Source organism: Mustelus asterias, chromosome 25 (genome assembly GCF_964213995.1).
Source record: "Mustelus asterias chromosome 25, sMusAst1.hap1.1, whole genome shotgun sequence".
Taxonomy (NCBI): domain Eukaryota; kingdom Metazoa; phylum Chordata; class Chondrichthyes; order Carcharhiniformes; family Triakidae; genus Mustelus; species Mustelus asterias.
This window is the reverse complement of record NC_135825.1, coordinates 55,396,038-55,422,339: the sequence shown is the minus strand read 5'-3', so window position 1 is coordinate 55,422,339 and position 26,302 is coordinate 55,396,038. Positions and strand designations below refer to the sequence as shown.

At 50.7% G+C, this 26,302-nt stretch overlaps 1 protein-coding gene across 1 annotated transcript in view; it reads right to left on the bottom strand.

The window, feature by feature from the left end:
- def6a (DEF6 guanine nucleotide exchange factor a) overlaps positions 1–25,618 on the bottom strand; it is a 207,887-nt gene extending 182,269 nt beyond the window's left edge. The window contains exon 1 of the mRNA XM_078197830.1: positions 25,380–25,618. Within this exon, the coding sequence (XP_078053956.1) occupies positions 25,380–25,475 (96 nt within the window). The 5' untranslated portion in view covers positions 25,476–25,618. The remainder of the gene's footprint in view (positions 1–25,379) is intronic.
- Between the last annotated feature and the right edge of the window lie 684 nt (positions 25,619–26,302).

Here is a 26,302-nt window from a genome sequence, read left to right as displayed (position 1 = left end):
CCCATACTGCAGTCCCGTTCCACACACACTGACTGACCCATACTGCAGTCCCGTTCCACACACACTGACTGACCCACACAGCAGTCCCGTTCCACACACACTGACTGACCCGTACTGCAGTCCCGTTCCACACACACTGACTGACCCACACTGCAGTCCCGTTCCACACACACTGACTGACCCGTACTGCAGTCCCGTTCTACACACACTGACTGACCCATACTGCAGTCCCGTTCTACACACACTGACTGACCCATACTGCAGTCCCGTTCCACACGCACTGACTGACCCATACTGCAGTCCCGTTCCACACACACTGACTGACCCATACTGCAGTCCCGTTCCACACACACTGACTGACCCATACTGCAGTCCCGTTCCACACACACTGACTGACCCATACTGCAGTCCCGTTCCACACACACTGACTGACCCATACTGCAGTCCCGCTCCACACACACTGACTGACCCATACTGCAGTCCCGTTCCACACACACTGACTGACCCATACTGCAGTCCCGTTCCACACACACTGACTGACCCGTACTGCAGTCCCGTTCCACACGCACTGACTGACCCGTACTGCAGTCCCGTTCGACACACACTGACTGACCCATACTGCAGTCCCGTTCCACACACACTGACTGACCCATACTGCAGTCCCATTCCACACGCAGACTGACGGACCCATACTGCAGTCCCGTTCCACACACACTGACTGACCCATACTGCAGTCCCGTTCCACACACACTGACTGACCCATACTGCAGTCCCATTCCACACGCACTGACTGACCCATACTGCAGTCCCGTTCCACACACACTGACTGACCCATACTGCAGTCCCATTCCAAATGCACGGACTGACTGACCCATACTGCAGCCCCGTTCCTAATGCACGGACTGACCGATACTGCAGTCCCGTTCCCCACACACTGACTGACCAATACTGCAGTCCCGTTCCAAATGCACGGACTGACCCAAATTGCAGTCCCGTTCCACACACACTGACTGACCCATACTGCAGTCCCGTTCCACACACACTGACTGACCCATACTGCAGTCCCATTCCAAATGCACGGACTGACTGACCCATACTGCAGCCCCGTTCCACACACACTGACTGACCCATACTGCAGTCCCGTTCCCCACACACTGACTGACTGACCCATACTGCAGTCCCGTTCCACACACACTGACTGACCCATACTGCAGTCCCGTTCCACACAAACTGACTGACCCATACTGCAGTCCCGTTCCACACACACTGACTGACCCATACTGCAGTCCCATTCCACACACACTGACTGACCCATACTGCAGTCCCATTCTACACACACTGACTGACCCATACTGCAGTCCCGTTCCACACACACTGACTGACCCACACTGCAGTCCCATTCCACACACACTGACTGACCCATACTGCAGTCCCATTCCACACACACTGACTGACCCATACTGCAGTCCCATTCCACACACTGACTGACCCATAGTGCAGTCCCATTCCACACACACTCACTGACCCATACTGCAGTCCCGTTCCACACACACTGACTGACCCACACTGCAGTCCCGTTCCACACACACTGACTGACCCATACTGCAGTCCCATTCCACACACTGACTGACCCATAGTGCAGTCCCATTCCACACACACTCACTGACCCATACTGCAGTCCCGTTCCACACACACTGACTGACCCATACTGCAGTCCTGTTCCACACGCACTGACTGACCCATACTGCAGTCCCGTTCCACACGCACTGACTGACCCATACTGCAGTCCCGTTCCACACGCACTGACTGACCCACACTGCAGTCCCGTTCCACACACACTGACTGACCCACACTGCAGTCCCGTTCCGCACACACTGACTGACCCACACTGCAGTCCCGTTCCACACACACTGACTGACCCATACTGCAGTCCCGTTCCACACACACTGACTGACCCGTACTGCAGTCCCGTTCCACACACACGGACTGACCCACACTGCAGTCCCGTTCCACACACACTGACTGACCCATACTGCAGTCCCGGTCCACACACACTGACTGACCCATACTGCAGTCCCGTTCCACACACACTGACTGACCCATCCTGCAGTCCCGTTCCACATACACTGACTGACCCGTACTGCAGTCCCGTTCCACACGCACTGACTGACCCGTACTGCAGTCCCGTTCGACACACACTGACTGACCCATACTGCAGTCCCGTTCCACACACACTGACTGACCCATACTGCAGTCCCATTCCACACGCAGACTGACTGACCCATACTGCAGTCCCGTTCCACACACACTGACTGACCCATACTGCAGTCCCGTTCCACACACACTGACTGACCCATACTGCAGTCCCATTCCACACGCACTGACTGACCCATACTGCAGTCCCGTTCCACACACACTGACTGACCCATACTGCAGTCCCATTCCACACGCACTGACTGACCCATACTGCAGTCCCGTTCCACAGACACTGACTGACCCATACTGCAGTCCCGTTCCACACACACTGACTGACCCATACTGCAGTCCCGTTCCACACGCACTGACTGACCCATACTGCAGTCCCATTCCACACGCACTGACTGACCCATACTGCAGTCCCGTTCCACACACACTGACTGACCCATACTGCAGTCCCGTTCCACACACACTGACTGACCCATACTGCAGTCCCGTTCCACACACACTGACTGACCCATACTGCAGTCCCGTTCCACACACACTGACTGACCCATACTGCAGTCCCGTTCCACACACACTGACTGACCCATACTGCAGTCCCGTTCCACACACACTGACTGACCCATACTGCAGTCCCGTTCCACACACACTGACTGACCCATACTGCAGTCCCATTCCACACTGACTGACCCATACTGCAGTCCCATTCCACACACACTGACTGACCCATACTGCAGTCCCGTTCCACACACACTGACTGACCCATACTGCAGTCCCGTTCCACACACACTGACTGACCCATACTGCAGTCCCGTTCCACACACACTGACTGACCCATACTGCAGTCCCGTTCCACACACGCTGACTGACCCATACTGCAGTCCCGTTCCACACACACTGACTGACCCATACTGCAGTCCCATTCCACGCGCACTGACTGACCCATACTGCAGTCCCATTCCACACGCACTGACTGACCCATACTGCAGTCCCGTTCTACACACACTGACTGACCCATACTGCAGTCCCGTTCCACACACACTGACTGACCCACACTGCAGTCCCGTTCCACACACACTGACTGACCCATACTGCAGTCCCATTCCACACACTGACTGACCCATAGTGCAGTCCCATTCCACACACACTCACTGACCCATACTGCAGTCCCGTTCCACACACACTGACTGACCCATACTGCAGTCCTGTTCCACACTGACTGACCCATACTGCAGTCCCGTTCCACACACACTGACTGACCCACACTGCAGTCCCGTTCCACACACACTGACTGACCCATACTGCAGTCCCATTCCACACACACTGACTGACCCACACTGCAGTCCCATTCCACACACACTGACTGACCCACACTGCAGTCCCGTTCCACACACACTGACTGACCCATACTGCAGTCCCGTTCCACACACACTGACTGACCCATACTGCAGTCCCGTTCCACACGCACTGACTGACCCATACTGCAGTCCCGTTCCACACGCACTGACTGACCCATACTGCAGTCCCGTTCCACACGCACTGACTGACCCACACTGCAGTCCCGTTCCACACGCACTGACTGACCCACACTGCAGTCCCGTTCCACACACACTGACTGACCCACACTGCAGTCCCGTTCCACACACACTGACTGACCCATACTGCAGTCCCGTTCCACACACACTGACTGACCCATACTGCAGTCCCGTTCCACACACACTGACTGACCCATACTGCAGTCCCGTTCCACACACACTGACTGACCCATACTGCAGTCCCATTCCACACTGACTGACCCATACTGCAGTCCCATTCCACACACACTGACTGACCCATACTGCAGTCCCGTTCCACACACACTGACTGACCCATACTGCAGTCCCGTTCCACACACACTGACTGACCCATACTGCAGTCCCGTTCCACACACACTGACTGACCCACACTGCAGTCCCGTTCCACACACGCTGACTGACCCATACTGCAGTCCCGTTCCACACACACTGACTGACCCATACTGCAGTCCCATTCCACACGCACTGACTGACCCGTACTGCAGTCCTGTTCCACACGCACTGACTGACCCATACTGCAGTTCTGTTCCACACACACTGACTGACCCATACAGCAGTCCCGTTCCCCACACACTGACTGACCCAAACTGCAGTCCCGTTCCACACGCACTGACTGACCCATACGGCAGTCCCATTCCACACACACTGACTGACCCATACTGCAGTCCCGTTCCACACACACTAACTGACCCATACTGCAGTCCCGTTCCACACACACTGACTGACCCATACTGCAGTCCCGTTCCACACACACTAACTGACCCATACTGCAGTCCCATTCCACACACTGACTGACCCAAACTGCAGTCCAGTTCCACATGACTGACCCATACTGCAGTCCCGTTCCACACACACTGACTGACCCATACTGCAGTCCCGTTCCACACACACTGACTGACCCACACTGCAGTCCCGGTCCACATTGACTGACCCATACTGCAGTCCCATTCCACACACTGACTGACCTATACTGCAGTCCCATTCCACACACTGACTGACCCAAACTGCAGTCCAGTTCCACATGACTGACCCATACTGCAGTCCCGTTCCACACACACTGACTGACCCATACTGCAGTCCCATTCCACACGCATTGACTGACCCATACTGCAGAGGGAAATCAGGAGGGCTAAAAGAAGACATGAGGTTGCTTTGGCAGAAAGAGTGAAGGAAAATCCAATGAGCTTCTATAGGTATGTTCGGAGCAAAAGGATAGTGAGGGATAAAATTGGTCCTCTTGAAGACCAGATTGGTCGACTGTGTATGGAACCAAAAGAGATGGGGGAGATACTAAATGGTTTTTTTGCATCCGTCTTTACTGAGGAAATGGGCATGGAGTCTACGGAAATAGGGCAAACAGGTAGGGAGGCCATGGAACCTTTACAGATTAAAGGGGTGGAGGTGCTCGCTGTCTTGAGGCAAATCAGAGTGGATAAATCCCCAGGACCGGACAGGGTATTCCCACGGACCTTGAGGGAAGCTCGTGTTGAACTTGCAGGGGTCCTGGCAGACATACTTAAAATGTCAGTACTCACGGGGGAGGTGCCGGATGATTGGAGGGTGGCTCATGTTGTTCCGTTGTTTAATAAAGGTTCCAAAAGAAATCCGGGAAATTATCGGCCAGTAAGTTTGACGTCAGTGGTGGGCAAGTTATTGGAAGGTGTGATAAGGGATAGAATCTACAAATATTTGGATAGACAGAGACTTATTAGGGAGAGTCAACATGGCTTTGTGCGTGGTAGGTCATGTTTGACCAATCTATTAGAGTTTTTCGAGGAGGTTACCAGGAAAGTGAATGAAGGGAAGGCGGTGGATGTTGTCTACCTGGATTTCAGCAAGGCCTTTGACAAGGTCCCTCATGGGAGGTTAGTTCGGAAGGTTCAGTCGCTCGGTATACATGGGGAGGTAGTAAATTGGATACGACACTGGCTCAATGGAAGAACACAGTAAGAAGTTTAACAACACCAGGTTAAAGTCCAACAGGTTTATTTGGTAGCAAAAGCCACACAAGCTTTCGGAGCTCTAAGCCCCTTCTTCAGGTGAGTGGGAATTCTGTTCACAAACAGAGCTTATAAATAAGAGCTACCAAATAAACCTGTTGGACTTTAACCTGGTGTTGTTAAACTTCTTACTGTGTTCACCCCAGTCCAACGCCGGCATCTCCACATCAAGGGAAGAAGCCAGAGAGTGGTTGTGGAGGATTGCTTCTCTGAGTGGAGGCCTGTGACTAGTGGTGTGCCGCCGGGATCGGTGTTGGGTCCATTGTTGTTTGTCATCTATATCAATGATCTGGATGATAATGTGGTAAATTGGATCAGCAAGTTTGCTGATGATACAAAGATTGGAGGTGTAGTGGACAGTGAGGAAGGTTTTCAAAGCTTGCAGAGGGATTTGGACCAACTAGAAAAATGGGCTGAAAAATGGCAAATGGAATTTAACGCAGACAAGTGTGAGATATTGCACTTTGGAAGGACACACCAAAGAAGAACGTACAGGGTAAATGGTAGGACTCTGAAGAGTGCAGTTGAACAGAGGGATCTGGGAATACAGGTACAGAATTCCCTAAAAGTGACGTCACAGGTGGATAGGGTCGTAAAGAGAGCCTTTGGTACATTGGCCTTTATAAATCGGAGTATCGAGTATAAAAGTTGGAGTGTTATGGTAAGGTTATATAAGGCATTGGTGAGGCCGAATTTGGAGTATTGTGTACAGTTTTGGTCACCTAGTTACAGGAAGGATGTAAATAAGATTGAAAGAGTGCAGAGAAGGTTCACAAGGATGTTTCCGGGACTTGAGAAGCTGAGTTACAGAGAGAGATTGAATAGGTTGGGACTTGATTCCCTGGAGCGTAGAAGATTGAGGGGAGATTTGATAGAGGTGTATAAGATTTTGATGGGTATAGATAGAGTGAATGCAAGCAGGCTTTTTCCGCTGAGGCTAGGGGAGAAAAGAACCAGAGGGCATGGGTTAAGGGCGAAAGGAGAAAAGTTTAAAGGGAATATTAGGGGGGGCTTCTTCACGCAGAGAGTGGTGGGAGTGTGGAATGAGCTGCCGGATGAAGTGGTAAATGCTTTTAACACTTTTAACATTTAAGAAAAACTTGGACGGGTTCATGGATGAGAGGGGTGTGGAGGGATATGGTCCAAGTGCAGGTCAGTGGGACTAGGCATAAAATGGTTCGGCACAGACAAGAAGGGCCAAAAGGCCTGTTTCTGAGCTGTAACTTTTTATGGTTCTATGCAGTCCCGTTCCACACACACTGACTGACCCTTACTGCAGTCCCATTCCACACACACTGAATGACCAATACGGTAGTCCCGTTCCACACACACTGACTGACCCATAGTGCAGTCCCGTTCCACACACACTGACTGACCCATACTGCAGTCCCATTCCACACACACTGACTGACCCATACTGCAGCCCCGTTCCACACACACTGACTGACCCATACTGCAGTCCCATTCCACACACACTGACTGACTGACCCATACTGCAGTCCCATTCCACACACACACACTGACTGACCCATACTGCAGTCCCATTCCACACTGACTGACCCATACTGCAGTCCCATTCCACACACACACACTGACTGACCCATACTGCAGTCCCATTCCACACTGACTGATCCATACTGCAGTCCCGTTCCACACACACTGACTGACCCATACTGCAGCCCCGTTCCACACACACTGACTGACCCATAGTGCAGTCCCGTTCCACACACACTGACTGACCCATACTGCAGTCCCGTTCCACACACTGACTGACCCATACTGCAGTCCCGTTCCACACACTGACTGACCCACACTGCAGTCCCGTTCCACACGCACTGACTGACCCATACTGCAGTCCCATTCCACACGCACTGACTGACCCAAACTGCAGTCCCGTTCCACACACTGACTGACCCACACTGCAGTTCTGTTCCACACACACTGACTGACCCATACTGCAGTCCCGTTCCACACACACTGACTGACCCATACTGCAGTCCCGTTCCACACGCACTGACTGACCCATACTGCAGTCCCGTTCCACACACTGACTGACCCACACTGCAGTTCTGTTCCACACACACTGACTGACCCATACTGCAGTCCCGTTCCACACACACTGACTGACCCATACTGCAGTCCCGTTCCACACGCACTGACTGACCCACACTGCAGTCCCGTTCCACACACACTGACTGACCCACACTGCAGTTCTGTTCCACACACACTGACTGACCCACACTGCAGTTCTGTTCCACACACTGACTGACCCGCACTGCAGTCCCGTTCCACACGCACTGACTGACCCATACTGCAGTCCCGTTCCACACGCACTGACTGACCCATACTGCAGTCCCGTTCCACACACTGACTGACCCACACTGCAGTTCTGTTCCACACACTGACTGACCCACACTGCAGTCCCGTTCCACACACACTGACTGACCCATACTGCAGTCCCGTTCCACACGCACTGACTGACCCATACTGCAGTCCCGTTCCACACGCACTGACTGACCCACACTGCAGTCCCGTTCCACACACACTGACTGACCCACACTGCAGTTCTGTTCCACACACTGACTGACCCATACTGCAGTCCCATTCCACACGCACTGACTGACCCATACTGCAGTCCCGTTCCACACACTGACTGACCCACACTGCAGTTCTGTTCCACACACAGTGACTGACCCACACTGCAGTTCTGTTCCACACACACTGACTGACCCATACTGCAGTCCCGTTCCACACACACTGACTGACCCATACTGCAGTCCCGTTCCACACGCACTGACTGACCCACACTGCAGTCCCGTTCCACACACACTGACTGACCCACACTGCAGTTCTGTTCCACACACACTGACTGACCCACACTGCAGTTCTGTTCCACACACTGACTGACCCACACTGCAGTCCCGTTCCACACACACTGACTGACCCATACTGCAGCCCCGTTCCACACGCACTGACTGACCCATACTGCAGTCCCGTTCCACACGCACTGACTGACCCACACTGCAGTCCCGTTCCACACACACTGACTGACCCACACTGCAGTTCTGTTCCACACACTGACTGACCCACACTGCAGTCCCGTTCCACACACACTGACTGACCCATACTGCAGTCCCGTTCCACACGCACTGACTGACACATACTGCAGTCCCATTCCACACACACTGACTGACCCACACTGCAGTCCCGTTCCACACGCACTGACTGACCCATACTGCAGTCCCGTTCCACACACAATGACTGACCCATACTGCAGTTCTGTTCCACACACACTGACTGACCCACACTGCAGTCCCATTCCACACGCACTGACTGACCCATACTGCAGTCCCGTTCCACACACTGACTGACCCACACTGCAGTTCTGTTCCACACACACTGACTGACCCACACTGCAGTCCCATTCCACACGCACTGACTGACCCATACTGCAGTCCCGTTCCACACACTGACTGACCCACACTGCAGTTCTGTTCCACACACAGTGACTAACCCACACTGCAGTTCTGTTCCACACACACTGACTGACCCATACTGCAGTCCCGTTCCACACACACTGACTGACCCATACTGCAGTCCCGTTCCACACGCACTGACTGACCCACACTGCAGTCCCGTTCCACACACACTGACTGACCCACACTGCAGTTCTGTTCCACACACACTGACTGACCCACACTGCAGTTCTGTTCCACACACTGACTGACCCACACTGCAGTCCCGTTCCACACACACTGACTGACCCATACTGCAGTCCCGTTCCACACGCACTGACTGACCCATACTGCAGTCCCGTTCCACACGCACTGACTGACCCACACTGCAGTCCCGTTCCACACACACTGACTGACCCACACTGCAGTTCTGTTCCACACACTGACTGACCCACACTGCAGTCCCATTGCACACGCACTGACTGACCCATACTGCAGTCCCGTTCCACACACTGACTGACCCACACTGCAGTTCTGTTCCACAGACACTGACTGACCCACACTGCAGTCCCGTTCCACACACACTGACTGACCCATACTGCAGTCCCGTTCCACACGCACTGACTGACCCATACTGCAGTCCCGTTCCACACGCACTGACTGACCCACACTGCAGTCCCGTTCCACACACACTGACTGACCCACACTGCAGTTCTGTTCCACACACTGACTGACCCATACTGCAGTCCCATTCCACACGCACTGACTGACCCATACTGCAGTCCCGTTCCACACACTGACTGACCCACACTGCAGTTCTGTTCCACACACACTGACTGACCCACACTGCAGTCCCGTTCCACACACACTGACTGACCCATACTGCAGTCCCGTTCCACACGCACTGACTGACCCACACTGCAGTCCCGTTCCACACACACTGACTGACCCACACTGCAGTTCTGTTCCACACACACTGACTGACCCACACTGCAGTTCTGTTCCACACACTGACTGACCCACACTGCAGTCCCGTTCCACACACACTGACTGACCCATACTGCAGTCCCGTTCCACACGCACTGACTGACCCATACTGCAGTCCCGTTCCACACGCACTGACTGACCCACACTGCAGTCCCGTTCCACACACACTGACTGACCCACACTGCAGTTCTGTTCCACACACTGACTGACCCACACTGCAGTCCCGTTCCACACACACTGACTGACCCATACTGCAGTCCCGTTCCACACGCACTGACTGACACATACTGCAGTCCCATTCCACACGCACTGACTGACCCACACTGCAGTCCCGTTCCACACACACTGACTGACCCATACTGCAGTTCTGTTCCACACACACTGACTGACCCACACTGCAGTCCCATTCCACACGCACTGACTGACCCACACTGCAGTCCCGTTCCACACACACTGACTGACCCACACTGCAGTTCTGTTCCACACACACTGACTGACCCACACTGCAGTTCTGTTCCACACACTGACTGACCCACACTGCAGTCCCGTTCCACACACACTGACTGACCCATACTGCAGTCCCATTCCACACACACTGACTGACCCACACTGCAGTCCCGTTCCACACGCACTGACTGACCCATACTGCAGTCCCGTTCCACACACACTGACTGACCCATACTGCAGTTCTGTTCCACACACACTGACTGACCCACACTGCAGTTCTGTTCCACACACTGACTGACCCATAGTGCAGTCCCGTTCCACACACACTGACTGACCCATACTGCAGTCCCGTTCCACACACACTGACTGACCCATACTGCAGTCCCGTTCCACACGCACTGACTGACCCATACTGCAGTCCCGTTCCACACACTGACTGACCCATAGTGCAGTCCCGTTCCACACGCACTGACTGACCCATACTGCAGTCCCATTCCACACGCACTGACTGACCCATACTGCAGTCCCGTTCCACACACACTGACTGACCCATACTGCAGTTCTGTTCCACACGCACTGACTGACCCATACTGCAGTCCCATTCCACACGCACTGACTGACCCATACTGCAGTCCCGTTCCACACACACTGACTGACCCATACTGCAGTCCCATTCCACACGCACTGACTGACCCATACCGCAGTCCCGTTCCACACACACTGACTGACCCATACTGCAGTCCCGTTCCACACACACTGACTGACCCATACTGCAGTCCCGTTCCACACACACTGACTGACCCATACTGCAGTCCCGTTCCACACACACTGACTGACCCATACTGCAGTCCCGTTCCACACACACTGACTGACCCACACTGCAGTCCCATTCCACACACACTGACTGACCCATACTGCTGTCCCGTTCCACACACACTGACTGACCCACACTGCAGTCCCATTCCACACACACTGACTGACCCACACTGCAGTCCCGTTCCACACACACTGACTGACCCATACTGCAGTCCCATTCAACAAGCACTGACTGACCCATACTGCAGTCCCGTTCCACACACACTGACTGACCCACACAGCAGTCCCATTCCACACACACTGACTGACCCACACTGCAGTCCCGTTCCACACACACTGACTGACCCATACTGCAGTCCCGTTCAACAAACACTGACTGACCCATACTGCAGTCCCATTCCACACACACTGACTGACCCATAATGCAGTCCCGTTCCACACACACTGACTGACCCATACTGCAGTCCCGTTCCACACACACTGACTGACCCACACTGCAGTCCCATTCCACACACACTGACTGACCCACACTGCAGTCCCATTCCACACACACTGACTGACCCATACTGCAGTCCCGTTCCACACACACTGACTGACCCATACTGCAGTCCCATTCCACACACACTGACTGACCCACACTGCAGTCCCGTTCCACACACACTGACTGACCCATACTGCAGTCCCATTCCACACACACTGACTGACCCATACTGCAGTCCCGTTCCACGCACACTGACTGACCCATACTGCAGTCCCGTTCCACAGGCACTGACTGACCCACACTGCAGTCCCGTTCCACGCACACTGACTGACCCATACTGCAGTCCCGTTCCACACGGACTGACTGACCCATACTGCAGTCCCGTTCCACACACACTGACTGACCCATACTGCAGTCCCGTTCCACACACACTGACTGACCCATACTGCAGTCCCGTTCCACACACACTGACTGACCCATACTGCAGTCCCGTTCCACACACACTGACTGACCCATACTGCAGTCCCGTTCCACACACACTGACTGACCCATACTGCAGTCCCGTTCCACACACACTGACTGACCCATACTGCAGTCCCGTTCCACACACACTGACTGACCCATACTGCAGTCCCGTTCCACACACACTGACTGACCCATACTGCAGTCCCGTTCCACACGCACTGACTGACCCATACTGCAGTCCCATTCCACACACACTGACTGACCCATACTGCAGTCCCGTTCCACACGCACTGACTGACCCATACTGCAGTCCCGTTCCACACACACTGACTGACCCACACTGCAGTCCCGTTCCACACACACTGACTGACCCATACTGCAGTCCCGTTCCACACACACTGACTGACCCATACTGCAGTCCCGTTCCACACACACTGACTGACCCATACTGCAGTCCCGTTCCACACGCACTGACTGACCCATACTGCAGTCCCGTTCCACACGCACTGACTGACCCATACTGCAGTCCCGTTCTACACTGACTGACTGAGTGACCCATACTGCAGTCCCGTTCCACACGCACTGCCTGACCCATACTGCAGTCCCGTTCCCCACGCACTGACTGACCCACACTGCAGTCCCGTTCCACACGCACTGACTGACCCACACTGCAGTCCCGTTCCACACTGACTGACTGAGTGACCCATACTGCAGTCCCGTTCCACACTGACTGACTGACCCATACTGCAGTCCCGTTCCACACACTGACTGACCCATACTGCAGTCCCGTTCCACACACACACTGACTGACCCATACTGCAGTCCCGTTCCCCACACACTGACTGACCCACACTGCAGTCCCGTTCCACACGCACTGACTGACCCATACTGCAGTCCCATTCCACACACACTGACTGACCCATGCTGCAGTCCCATTACACACACTGACTGACCCATGCTGCAGTCCCATTCCACACACACTGCCTGACCCATACTGCAGTCCCATTCCACACACACTGACTGACCCATACTGCAGTCCCGTTCCACAGGCAGAATGAGTCGTGGTAGAAGACTGTCACAGTATCTGCAACCCCCACGACTTGCCTGGGCTTGCAGAATCTCACCAACTGTCCCGGCTGGAGACAATACACATCTCTTTAACCTGTGCTTAACCCTCTCTCCACTCACATTGTCTGTACCTTTAAGACTTGATTACCTGTAAAGACTCACATTCCAACCATTATCTTGTAAATTGAGTTTGTGTCTTTAAATGCCCTTTTTGTGAAGACGACTCCTACTCACCCTGATGAAGGAGCAACGCTCCAAAAGCTTGCGGTTTGTGCTACCAAATAAACCTGTTGGGACTTTACCCTGGTGTTGTAACACCTCACTGTGGGCAGGATATGATCACAAGGGAGGGGACACAGAGGAGATTCACCAGGATGTTGCCTAGGACGGAGCATTTGAGCTTTAAGGAGAGACTGGCTGGGCTTGGATTGTTTTCCTTATAATGGGAGGGGCTGTGAGAGGACATGATTGAGGTGTGGAGGATTATGAGTGGTATGGACAGGTTGGGTATGGAGCAGCTATTGCCTTGATTGAGGGGTCAATCACGAGGGGGCAAAGTTTTAGGGTAAGGGGCAGGTGATTCAAATAGGATTCAAGAAAATACCTTTTCACTCAGAGGGTGGTGGGAACCTGGAATGCGCTGCCTGGGAAGGTAATGGAGGCTGGAAACCTTACAACCTGAAAAAAATATTTGGATGAACACTCCAAATATCAGAACATTCAAGGATATGCGACATGTGCAGGAAAATCGAGCACTGATACACAAACATCAACCATTCCTACCGCTCTATCGCCCGCCCACACTTTGGCAAATCAGACCACAAGGCTGTGCTCCTGATCCCGGCTTACAAGCAAAAACTGAAGTGGGAGAATCCATCAAAGAAAGTCGTGCAATGTTGGTCTGAAGAATCGGATGATCTCCTACGGGACTGCTTCGAGTCAGTGGATTGGTCAGTAGTTACAAACTGCGACAGCCTGAAGGAGTACGCCTCTACAGTAACTGACTTCATTCGTGACTGTGTCAAAGACTGTGTGCCAAAAAAGCAAATCCGTGTTCCCCAACTGGAAACCATGGATGAACAGGGATATCCACTGCCTGAAGTCCAGGTCTGAAGCATTTAAGTCAGGTGACCCTGAACCATACAAGAAGTCCAGATACGACCTACAGAGATCCATCAAAGATGCCAAGAGACAATACCGAACCAAGCTAGAGCCCCAGGCTAGCCACACTGACACCCATCAATTGTGGCAAGGTCTACATGACATAACAGGCTACAAGGTGAAGACGAGTAGAATCGCCGGAAACAACGCACCCCTCCTCGATGAGCTCAGTGCATTCTACGCCCGTTTTGAGCAGGTCAGCAAGAGGATATCACCCCCTCTGACAGCCTCAGCTGAACCGGTATCCGTGGTCACCATCGGAGACATCAGATCAGCCTTCTTGAAAGTCAACCCTCAGAAAGCAACTGGCCTGCTTGGGGGACCGGCACGAGTAATTAAATCCTGCACGGACCAGCCGGGGTATTCGCAGACATCTTTAACCTCCCCTTACTCCGATTTGAGGTCCCTATCTGCTTCAAGACGACGACCATCATTCCTGTAGCAAAGAAAAACCAAGCAGCGTGCCTTAACGACTATCGGCCGGTGGCTCTGACATCCATCATTGTGAAGTTCTTCGAAAGGTTAGTCATGGCGTACATCAATTCTGGTTTCCTGGACTGCCTGGATCCACTACAGTTTGCCTACCGCCACAACAGGTCCACAGCAGACGCCATCTCCCTGGCCCTGCACTCAACCCTGGAACACCTAGATAACAAGGACACTTATGTTAGACTCCTATTTATTGACCACACCATTATTCCAACAATCTCCAAACTCCGTGGCCTAGGGCTCAGCTCCTCCCTCTGCGATGGGATCCTTGACTTCCTAATCCATAGACCGCAATCAGTAAAGAAAGGTTACATCTCTTCCATGATTATCAACACGGGTGCCCCACAAAGCTGTGTCTTCAACCCCCTACTATACTCCTTATACACCTATGACTGTGTGGCCAAATTCCCCTCCAACTCCAATTTCAAGTTTGCTGATGACACTTCTGTAGTGGGTCGGATCTCAAACAATAACGACATGTAGCACTGGAAAGAGACAGAGAAATAGGTGAACTGGTAGAGCAACAATAATCTCGCCCTCAATGTCAGTAAAAGGAAGGAGCTAGTCATCGACTTCAGGAAACAGTGGTGGACTCACCCCTGTCTACATCAACAGTGATGAAGTGGAAATGGTCAAGAGCTTCAGGTGTTTAGTGTCCCGATCACCAACAACCTGTCCTGATCGCTCCACGCCAATGCTATAGTTAAGAAATCCCACAAACACCTCTACTTTCTCAAAAGACTAAGGAAATTTGATATGACCTCTATGACTCTCACCAACTTTTACAGATGCATCATAGAAAGCATTCTTTCCGGTTGTATCACAGCTTGGTATGGCTCCTGCTCTGCCCGAGACCGCCAGAAGCTACAAAGGCTTGTGAACGAAGTCCATTTCATCACTCGAACCAGCCTCCCATCATTTGACTCTGTCTTCACTTCCCGCTGCCTCAGCAAAGTAGCCAGCATAATTAAGGGCCCCACGCACCCCAGACATACTCTTTTCCACCGGGAAATAGATACAAAAGTCTGAGGACACGTACCAACCGACTCAAGAACAGCTTCTTCCCTGCTGATGTCAGACTTTTGAATGGTCCTATCACACAATAAGCTGATTTTTCTCTTCTACCTGTAACTGTATCACTACATTCTGCACCCTATCCTTTTCTGATCCCTGATGTACTCTATGTAGATATATTTGACTGTATCCCAATACATGCCACAATAATAAATCAAATCAACATGGAATTAGCTCGACATTAGTGGTAGTTATTGTCAGTGCAGATTTGATAGGTTGAAGGGTCTTTTCTGCACAGAATGACTCCATGACTGACCCATACTGCAGTCCCATTCCACACACACTGACTGATCCATACTGCAGTCCCGTTCCACACGCACTGACTGACCCATACTGCAGTCCCATTCCACACGCACTGACTGACCCATACTGCAGTCCCATTCCACACGCACTGACTGACCCATACTGCAGTCCCATTCCACACACACTGACTGATCCATACTGCAGTCCCATTCCACACACACTGACTGACCCATACTGCAGTCCCATTCCACACACACTGACTGATCCATACTGCAGTCCCATTCCACACACACTGACTGACCCATACTGCAGTCCCATTCCACACGCAGACTGACTGACCCATACTGCAGTCCCGTTCCACACGCACTGACTGACCCATACTGCAGTCCCGTTCCACACACACTGACTGATCCATACTGCAGTCCCATTCCACACGCACTGACTGACCCATACTGCAGTCCCGTTCCACACACACTGACTGATCCATACTGCAGTCCCATTCCACACGCACTGACTGACCCATACTGCAGTCCCGTTCCACACACACTGACTGACCCATACTGCAGTCCCATTCCACACGCAGACTGACTGACCCATACTGCAGTCCCGTTCCACACGCACTGACTGACCCATACTGCAGTCCCGTTCCACACACACTGACTGATCCATACTGCAGTCCCATTCCACACGCACTGACTGACCCATACTGCAGTCCCGTTCCACACGCACTGACTGACCCACACTGCAGTCCCATTCCACACACACTGACTGACCCATACTGCAGTCCCATTCCACACGCACTGACTGATCCATACTGCAGTCCCATTCCACACGCACTGACTGACCCATACTGCAGTCCCATTCCACACGCACTGACTGATCCATACTGCAGTCCCATTCCACACACACTGACTGACCCATACTGCAGTCCCGTTCCACACACACTGACTGACCCATACTGCAGTCCCATTCCACACACACTGACTGACCCATACTGCAGTCCCATTCTACATGCACTGACTGACCCATACTGCAGTCCCATTCCACACGCACTGACTGACCCATACTGCAGTCCCGTTCCACACACACTGACTGACCCATACTGCAGTCCCATTCTACATGCACTGACTGACCCATACTGCAGTCCCATTCCACACGCACTGACTGACCCATACTGCAGTCCCGTTCCACACACACTGACTGACCCAGACTGCAGTCCCATTCCACACGCACTGACTGACCCATACTGCAGTCCCATTCCACACACACTGACTGACCCATACTGCAGTCCCGTTCCACACACACTGACTGACCCAAACTACAGTGCCGTTCCACACACACTGACTGACCCATACTGCAGTCCCGTTCCACACACACTGACTGACCCATACTGCAGTCCCATTCCACACACACTGACTGACCCATACTGCAGTCCCATTCCACACGCACTGACTGACCCATACTGCAGTCCCATTCCACACACACTGACTGACCCATACTGCAGTCCCGTTCCACACACACTGACTGACCCATACTGCAGTCCCATTCCACACACACACTGACTGACCCATACTGCAGTCCCGTTCCACACGCACTGACTGACCCATACTGCAGTCCCGTTCCACACTGGCTGACCCATACTGCAGTCCCATTCCACACGTACTGACTGACCCATACTGCAGTCCCATTCCACACGCACTGACTGACCCACACTGCAGTCCCATTCCACACGCACTGACTGACCCACACTGCAGTCCCATTCCACACACACTGACTGACCCATACTGCAGCCCCGTTCCACACACACTGACTGACCCACACTTCAGTCCCATTCCACACACACTGACTGACCCATACTGCAGCCCCGTTCCACACACACTGACTGACCCATACTGCAGTCCCGTTCCACCCACACTGACTGACCCATACTGCAGTCCCGTTCCACACACACTGACTGACCCATACTGCAGTCCCATTCCACACGCACTGACTGACCCATACTGCAGTCCCATTCCACACACACTGACTGACCCATACTGCAGTCCCGTTCCCCACACACTGACTGACCCATACTGCAGTCCCATTCCACACGCACTGACTGACCCATACTGCAGTCCCATTCCACACACACTGACTGACCCATACTGCAGTCCCGTTCCACACACACTGACTGACCCATACTGCAGTCCCGTTCCACACGCACTGACTGACCCACACTGCAGTCCCGTTCCACACTGACTGACCCATACTGCAGTCCCGTTCCACACACACTGACTGACCCATACTGCAGTCCCGTTCCACACACACTGACTGACCCACACTGCAGTCCCGTTCCACACACACTGACTGACCCATACTGCAGTCCCGTTCCACACACACTGACTGACCCATACTGCAGTCCCGTTCCACACACACTGACTGACCCATACTGCAGTCCCGTTCCACACACACTGACTGACCCATACTGCAGTCCCATTCCACACACTGACTGGGAGGGGGACGAAATGATGCCGCACTCAGTGGAAACATTCAGAGAATTACTACAAGCAGCCAATGGAATTATCCCACCTCAACTTCCTACAGGTATTTAAAAGCTAATCACTCATTACATCTTTTCTACATTTCAATGTCATACTGAGAATAGAGTGCGATTGATTAACGGGTGAGAGGTTAAGAAAGTTACTGTGTATAATGTGTGTTCTTTGAACTAGAGCAAAATTCTTGCTAAGTATATGGAAATGACACAATTACCTCCAGTATTCAGCTTAATCTGGTACTGAGAAATACTTAATACTAATTTCACCACTAATTTGGCAGGATTTTGCCATTTTACCCATACATGTCAGAGCATGTTCAAATCTACATGTGTACACAACACAACATGCAGAGGCCATGTGGTGAACTGATAGGTACACGGTGTTTCTCTTTGACTTCCTACCCCATTTCAACTAAGCGCAGTGTAAACTTCCAGATCTGCATCTCAACTACTTCCTGCCAACTCGATAATCTAAACACTGACTTTACAGAATTGCTGTCTGTACCATTTTCTTATCTCTTTCTCACACACTTTCCACTTCATTCCATTGCTTTGCAGCAGTCTTTGTTCCTCTTTGATTTTCTCATCGTGTTTTACTGAATCTGTTTCACTCTTTTTAAGTCCTATGGTGTCTTTGTGTGATTAAGGTGCGTTTTTTGACTATCTTCAGAAAGCACTCATTTGTCGATTATTAAACTGTTTCTTTGTGATACACATCTTCGGCCTGATTTTCCCTCCCAAGGCGGGTGGCTCAAGTCGACGAGGTGGGGCTGGTTAGAAGGCCTGCCTCGGTTCTCAAGGTCTGCAGACCAGTTGTTTCAGAAGCTGCTAAGCTCTCACCATCACCACCCCTCAACCCCCCCACCAACTATACCCTCTTAGTCCCCCCGGCCCCCCATACCCTTCATGCTGACTCAATGCCAACTCAGGCCATCACCTAATCCCCATCTCCCCTCCACAGCCATTCACCCAGTATTCACCATGAACAGGCATCTGCAGATGAAAAGCACGTCTAACAATCTAATACAACTCTCACCTGATGAAGGAGCAGCGCTCCGAAAGCTCGTGCTATCAAATAAACCTGTTGGACTTTAACCTGGTGTTGTGAGACTACTGACTGTGCTTACCTCAGTCCAATGCCGGCATCTCCACATCAGAGCTCTCACTCATGCACACTTGAGTGAAAAAGTCCCATTCATAAAATCCATGCAAAGCTTTTAAATCTCAAATGATTAATCTCATAGAAAAGCAAACTTTATTGCAGCCCCCCCGCAGCAACAAGACAGTTAAACGTTTAATACCCACTTTAAACTGTCAATCAAACAGTGAAGTCAGAGCACCCTGCTGAGATAATCGTAGCTTTCGAAACCCAGCCAAGCAATCATAATGACACAACAGTAACCCTTGGGAAAATGTCAACAAAGAATTCTATTGAAACTGCTCAATGGTACTGATCTTTTCTGACCTACAGCAGATAGACAGTCAATCAAAGCAGTTCAGTCGAGTTTTTTAAAAAAGCTCTCCGTTGCAGCTGCAGCCTGTTCAAGTTTAAACCGCAGGGAATTTAAAACAAAATACAGATTGTGACAGTTATACAGACCTTATCTGCCCTTCAAGTTTATTTACAACCTTTCCATGAATTTGTGACTCCATATCAGTACAATCAGTTTAGTTGTTCCCGACGACCAAGTTACAATAGTTACCAACAATATTCAACACAAATTAAGGAAAAAGTTCAGTAAAAAGTTACGTGATCTCTTTTCTAAAGCCATTTGATTTAATATCAAGGGACTGACTACCCTTTTAAATCGCTTGGCGTTCTCACCTTGTCTTTTAACTTTTGAAATATCCAAAGTTAAGCCACCCACAAATGTTCGATTCTGTGCCAAGTTGTGTGAATTTAACTGGAACATGCAACAACATGCAACAACATGCAACAACATGCAACAACATGCAACAACATGCAACAACATGCAACAACATGCAACAACATGCAACAGGGGAGGCGATGGCCTAATGGTATAATTGCTAGACTATTAATTCAAAAACTCAGCTAATGTTCTGGGGACAGAGGTTCAAATCTCACCATGGCAGACGGTGGAATTTGAATTTTTAAAAAATCTATCTTTTTAAGAATCTATTGATAACCATGAAACCATTGTCGATTGTGGGAAAAACCCATCTGGTTTACTAATGTCCTTTAGGGAAGGAAGTCTGCCATCATTACCCAGTCTGGCCTACATGTGACTCCAAACCCACAGCAATGTGGTTGACTCTCAACTGCCCTTGGGAAATAAATGCTAGCCAGCCAGTAACGCCATGTCCCACAAATGAATAAAAAATAGCGGGTCATGACACCCCTGGGGTCCAGGTAGAATCCCCATTCTGCATTGCTAATGAAATGACTTCTGGCACATACCAACAGGAGGCACCTATTGTAATGTTGTTCATGATGCTCCCCTTGCCCAACTGGATTGCTGGAATGAAGTGCCTAGGATGGGGAAGAATGGCCACTTCAACAACATGACAGTGGCACGGTGGTTAGCATTGCTGCCTCACAGCGCCTGGGACCCGTGTTCGATTCTGGTTTGGGTCACTGTCTTTGTGGAGTCTGTACATTCTGTCCGTGTCCTCCGGGTGCTCCGGTTTCCTCCCACAGTCCGAAAGATGTGCTGGTTTGGTGCACTGGCCATGCTAAATTCTCCCTCCGTGTACCCGAACAAGCGCCGGAGTGTGGCGACTAGGGGATTTTCACAGTAACTTCATTGCAGTGTTAATGTAAGCCTACTTGTGACACTAATAAATAAACTTTAAAACTTTATGATGAAGCTTTGGATGCGGCCAAGACACTGAACCGCAACATCTGGCTCCTTCAGTAAACTGGAAGGAGGAAATTTCAGTCGGATCAGAATGTGCCTTGATATCAATCAGCTCCCTTGCAGCAGGCAGGCGATCCGGAAAGGAAAATTCCCCGGTGGGAGGACTGCATCAGGGAGCCATCCCAATATAGCTCCCTGCACTTTTACTGATCACCCCCCCCCCCCCAACCCCCAACGTGCCACCCAGGGGCCACTAAAGTTCTGCCCACACTCTTTACATTTGATAATATCATGAAATATTGCTTAGATTAAAGATATTTTGTTTGGAATACAGAAGAGGGGGGTCATGCAGAAAGAGTGCCAGATTTCCACTACCATCTAAGAAGTGATTCCTTCTAAATCGCTCCTAAATTGGCTAGCGAAACATCTAAATTTAAAACTGTCAAGGGGTTGTTTGGCAAGATGCTAAATGAGCCTATGGAACAAAATCTTGCTGCAAGATTCAATGTTGGAGAATTAATTCGGGAGTTGAGGAGTGGGGGGGCGTACCTGAAGAACATGGACCTTTCTCTCTAGGGATGTGAGTGGGAGATAATTCTTTTGATTATTTGTGGAGTTCGAGTTTGAGACCTTGTAACACAGTGCATGTGCGTGCACACGAAAATATAAATATGGTTACGGTTTGAGGAGCTCCCTTCAAAGACCAAATGGATGGTTGGTGTGTCAAATGGATTAGCACATGAACTTTAGCATTACATTAATCAAAGGGTGAGGAGAACTATGAGAGTATGAAGGAGACAGTCTCCAATAATTCAGCTCCAACTAGTGTTGTGTTGAATAACTCAAACCTACATCACCAAATAATTTCATTGCTTCACTTGCTGGTCAAACGAAACATCAAAGCAAATGTTTAAAAGCAAAATACTGCAAATGCTGGAATCTGAACAAAACAGAAATTGCTGGAAAATCTCAGCAGGCCTGACAGCATCTGTGGAGAGAGAATAGAGCCAACGTTTCAAGTCTAGATGACCCTTCGTCAGAGAAAATAGAATTTCCGTTTGTCTCTTTGTCCAGTTGACGAAGGGTCATCCAGACTCGAAACGTTGGCTCTATTCTCTCTCCACAGATGCTGTCAGAGCTGCTGAGATTTTCCTGCATTTTCTGTTTTTGTATCAAAGCTAAAAGTGTCAGCCTTGGCCCAGTGGTAGCATTCAGTCAGAACATCACAGATTCAAACCTTACTCCCAGAACCTGAATGCATAATCTAGACCTAAGTTTTGACACAGTACCAAGGAAAGGCTGCACTCTCTGACGTGCTGTCTATTGGGTGAGATATCTGTCCGCTTTCTCATATGGACAGGGAAGATCCCATTGCAATTTCTTTTGAAAGATGATTGTAGAGTTCGCCCAGACCCAACGTTCATCTCAATCAACACCGCCACATGTGCAGACACAATGGGCCAAATGGTTCCCTTCTGCATTGCAACAATTCTGCGATTCTGAAAAACAGATGATCTTTTGCCCTGTCACTGCATGTGGGATCTTGCTGAGCACTGGTTGGCTGCCTCATTCGCCCATATTACAACAGCCATTGCACTTCAAAAATACTTTACTGGCTGTGAAGTGTGTTGGGGATATCCAGAGATTGTGAAAGGTGCCATCTAAATGCAAGTTCTTTCCTTAATATAGTTTCCTATAACCAGTATGACACTGATGAACTCTTTTTAAATATTATGAAAAACAAAATCGTCTGGGTCTTTGTACTATCACTCCGACCAAAGCAGTAACACTGTAAATACTTTAAAAACACAATATCTTTTCACAGCTCTCAGAAACATCTCGAAACACTTCATATGCAAGTGAAGTTCAGTGACTATTGTCTAGACGGGGAAACTATACTCCACGTAACAATTTATTAAATTGCAACTTTCCCTGTAATACAGAGCAACTAAAACGCCTTGAACAGAGACTGTATGTTTAGGTTAAATTACCACCAGTCACAGCTTGTGGCCATCTGGGACCATGGGGACTTGTTAATACTGATTTACAAAGCTCCCCTTATACAGATGGCTGAACATTCATTTTCTGATTGCAATTCTCACCGGTGATCAGTCAGAATCAAACTAGAGCCACTTTCCTCTCTCTCACACACACCAGAAAATGTGGCAGCACGGTGGTTAGCACTGCTGCCTCACAGCGCCAGGGACCCGGGTTCAATTCCAGCTTGGGTCACTGTCTGTGTGGAGTCTGCACATTCTACCCACGTCTGCGTGGGTTTCCTCCGGGTGCTCTGGTTTCCTCCCAAAGGTTAGGTTGATTGGCCATGCTAAATTCTCCCCTAGTGTCAGGGGGACTAGCTAGGGTAAATGTGTGGGGTTGTGGGGATAGGCCCTGGGCAGGATTGTGGTCGGTGCAGACTCGATGGGCCAAATGGCCTCCTTCTGCACTGTACAGATTCTGAAACATGTAAAGCGTGCTGCGTTCACAAAGCTCTCGGAAGTCATTAATTGTTTTTCATTCTTCCCCTCAGAGGCCTGAATTTTTCTTTGTACCTCCTCAGCCCTGAACCAATAGGGTTGCCTATTGCATCAGCAGTAACAGGACTTCCTCTGCACTCCCCTTCTCATCTATTTTTAAACTTGAACAAGAGAAGGGTCTTGGCAAAGGCTTATTGAAAAGGCACATCAGTGCTGATAAGAGCTATCTTTCAGAATGTTACTCAGCATGTGGTTTAAAGCTGTACGAGACGTCAAGTTCAACTTTTTGCCTGACCAAGTGCCCAACGAATTCGCTGCAAAGGGAGGGTCCAGGATGTCAAACCCTCCAAGCTGCATCTTTCACGTCAGCAGTCAACCTCGTGTGCACTAAGCATTGCAACTTCAGATCAGTTAGAGCAACACTTAACAAAACCCAGGAATGAAATGTATGTGCTTGGGGAGGGGGGGGGGGGTTAATCTTTCTCGTTAATCGCCCCATGATTATGGGATGTTTAGTTTTAAAGAACCCGTGAGTCACGACTGAAGCTGTACCGCAGAGCAACTGTGACCACTTCTGTGCTGGTGTAGCTGTGTATTTCCTGTGTGCGCGTATCTCTGACACATAGGAAAAGTCTGGTCGCGCTTGGCAACTTTGAAAGTCTTGATGCAGAGGTCCCAAGGTTGAGCAGAAACTTGACATGATCTCTGTCGGGGCTTACAAGTGGAAAGTAAAGTTTCCCGGGGCCAATCTACGGTTCAAATAACCCGGGGCGGGGAAAGGGGTGACACCCAGAGCTCCAAATGTAACAAAAATATTACACAAGCTATTTCATTTCAATCGCAACAAGACACTTTTAAAACGACAGCCTGCCTTTTTGACACACTGTAACTTCCTGTCACTGGAAACGTGCTGGGAGGTTTTGTTTTTAAAAAAAGAACAGAAATATACAAACAGCAAAGCCTGAAATGGAGTTGTTTTGAAACATGCCACACTCCACAATATCAACACTAACTCTGAGCCTGGAAGCTGAGTTTGTTACAGTGTGTGTGCAATTCCAGCAAACCCCCAACCCCAGGGCAACTTTTACCTTGAGCTGAGATTTGGACACTTTGCCACTTTTCTCCACATCCAGCGCTGTGAATGCGTACCAGATAGACTTCAGCAGCTCGTTCCGTAGCTCCATCTCTGCAGCGACTGCCCCGCAGCGCAGTCCCAGTCTCAGCGCAGCGCAGTCCCTGTCTCAGCGCAGCTCCTCCCCGGGGCCGGGAGCGCGCTGCCGCACGCCCCCGAGCAGCCATCGGGGGCGCGCACCTGCCACCCAAGGGTGAAGAGCTCGGGCACGAGCACAGCTCCTCAATCTCTCCATTGCACTCAATTGCAAACTTTCCAGCCCATCCACGCCTCATATAGATGTTCTCACACACACACACACAGTGATATCTGAAGTTTGCTAGGGTACATTTATAAATACCTATGTTTATTACTGAGGTTTACTGATCTATAAGGGCTATTGTTTTGGGTTTTTTTAAAACTCCATTCTTGAAGTTACAAATTCAATGGACTGGGAAAACCCAAATCCATTCCTTGCTTGCTCCCAAAATCAAATTCTACAAAAGGTCGTGAATGTAGCCCAATCCATCACACAAACTGTATAGCGCGCAAGAAACAATAGTTTTCACTGTATGTTAATACATGTGACAACAATAAATCAAATCAAATCAAAAACCAGCCTCCCATCCATTGACTCTGTCTACACTTCCCGCTGCCTCAGCAAAGCAGCCAGCATAATTAAGGACCCCACGCACTCCGGACATTCTCTCTTCCACCTTCTTCCGTCGGGAAAAAGATACAAAAGTCTGAGGTCACGCACCAACCGACTCAAGAACAGCTTCTTCCCTGCTGCTGTCAGACTTTTGAATGGACTTACCTTGCATTAAGTTGATCTTTCTCTACACCCTAGCTATGACTGTAACACTACATTCTGCACTCCTTTCCTTCTCTATGAACGGT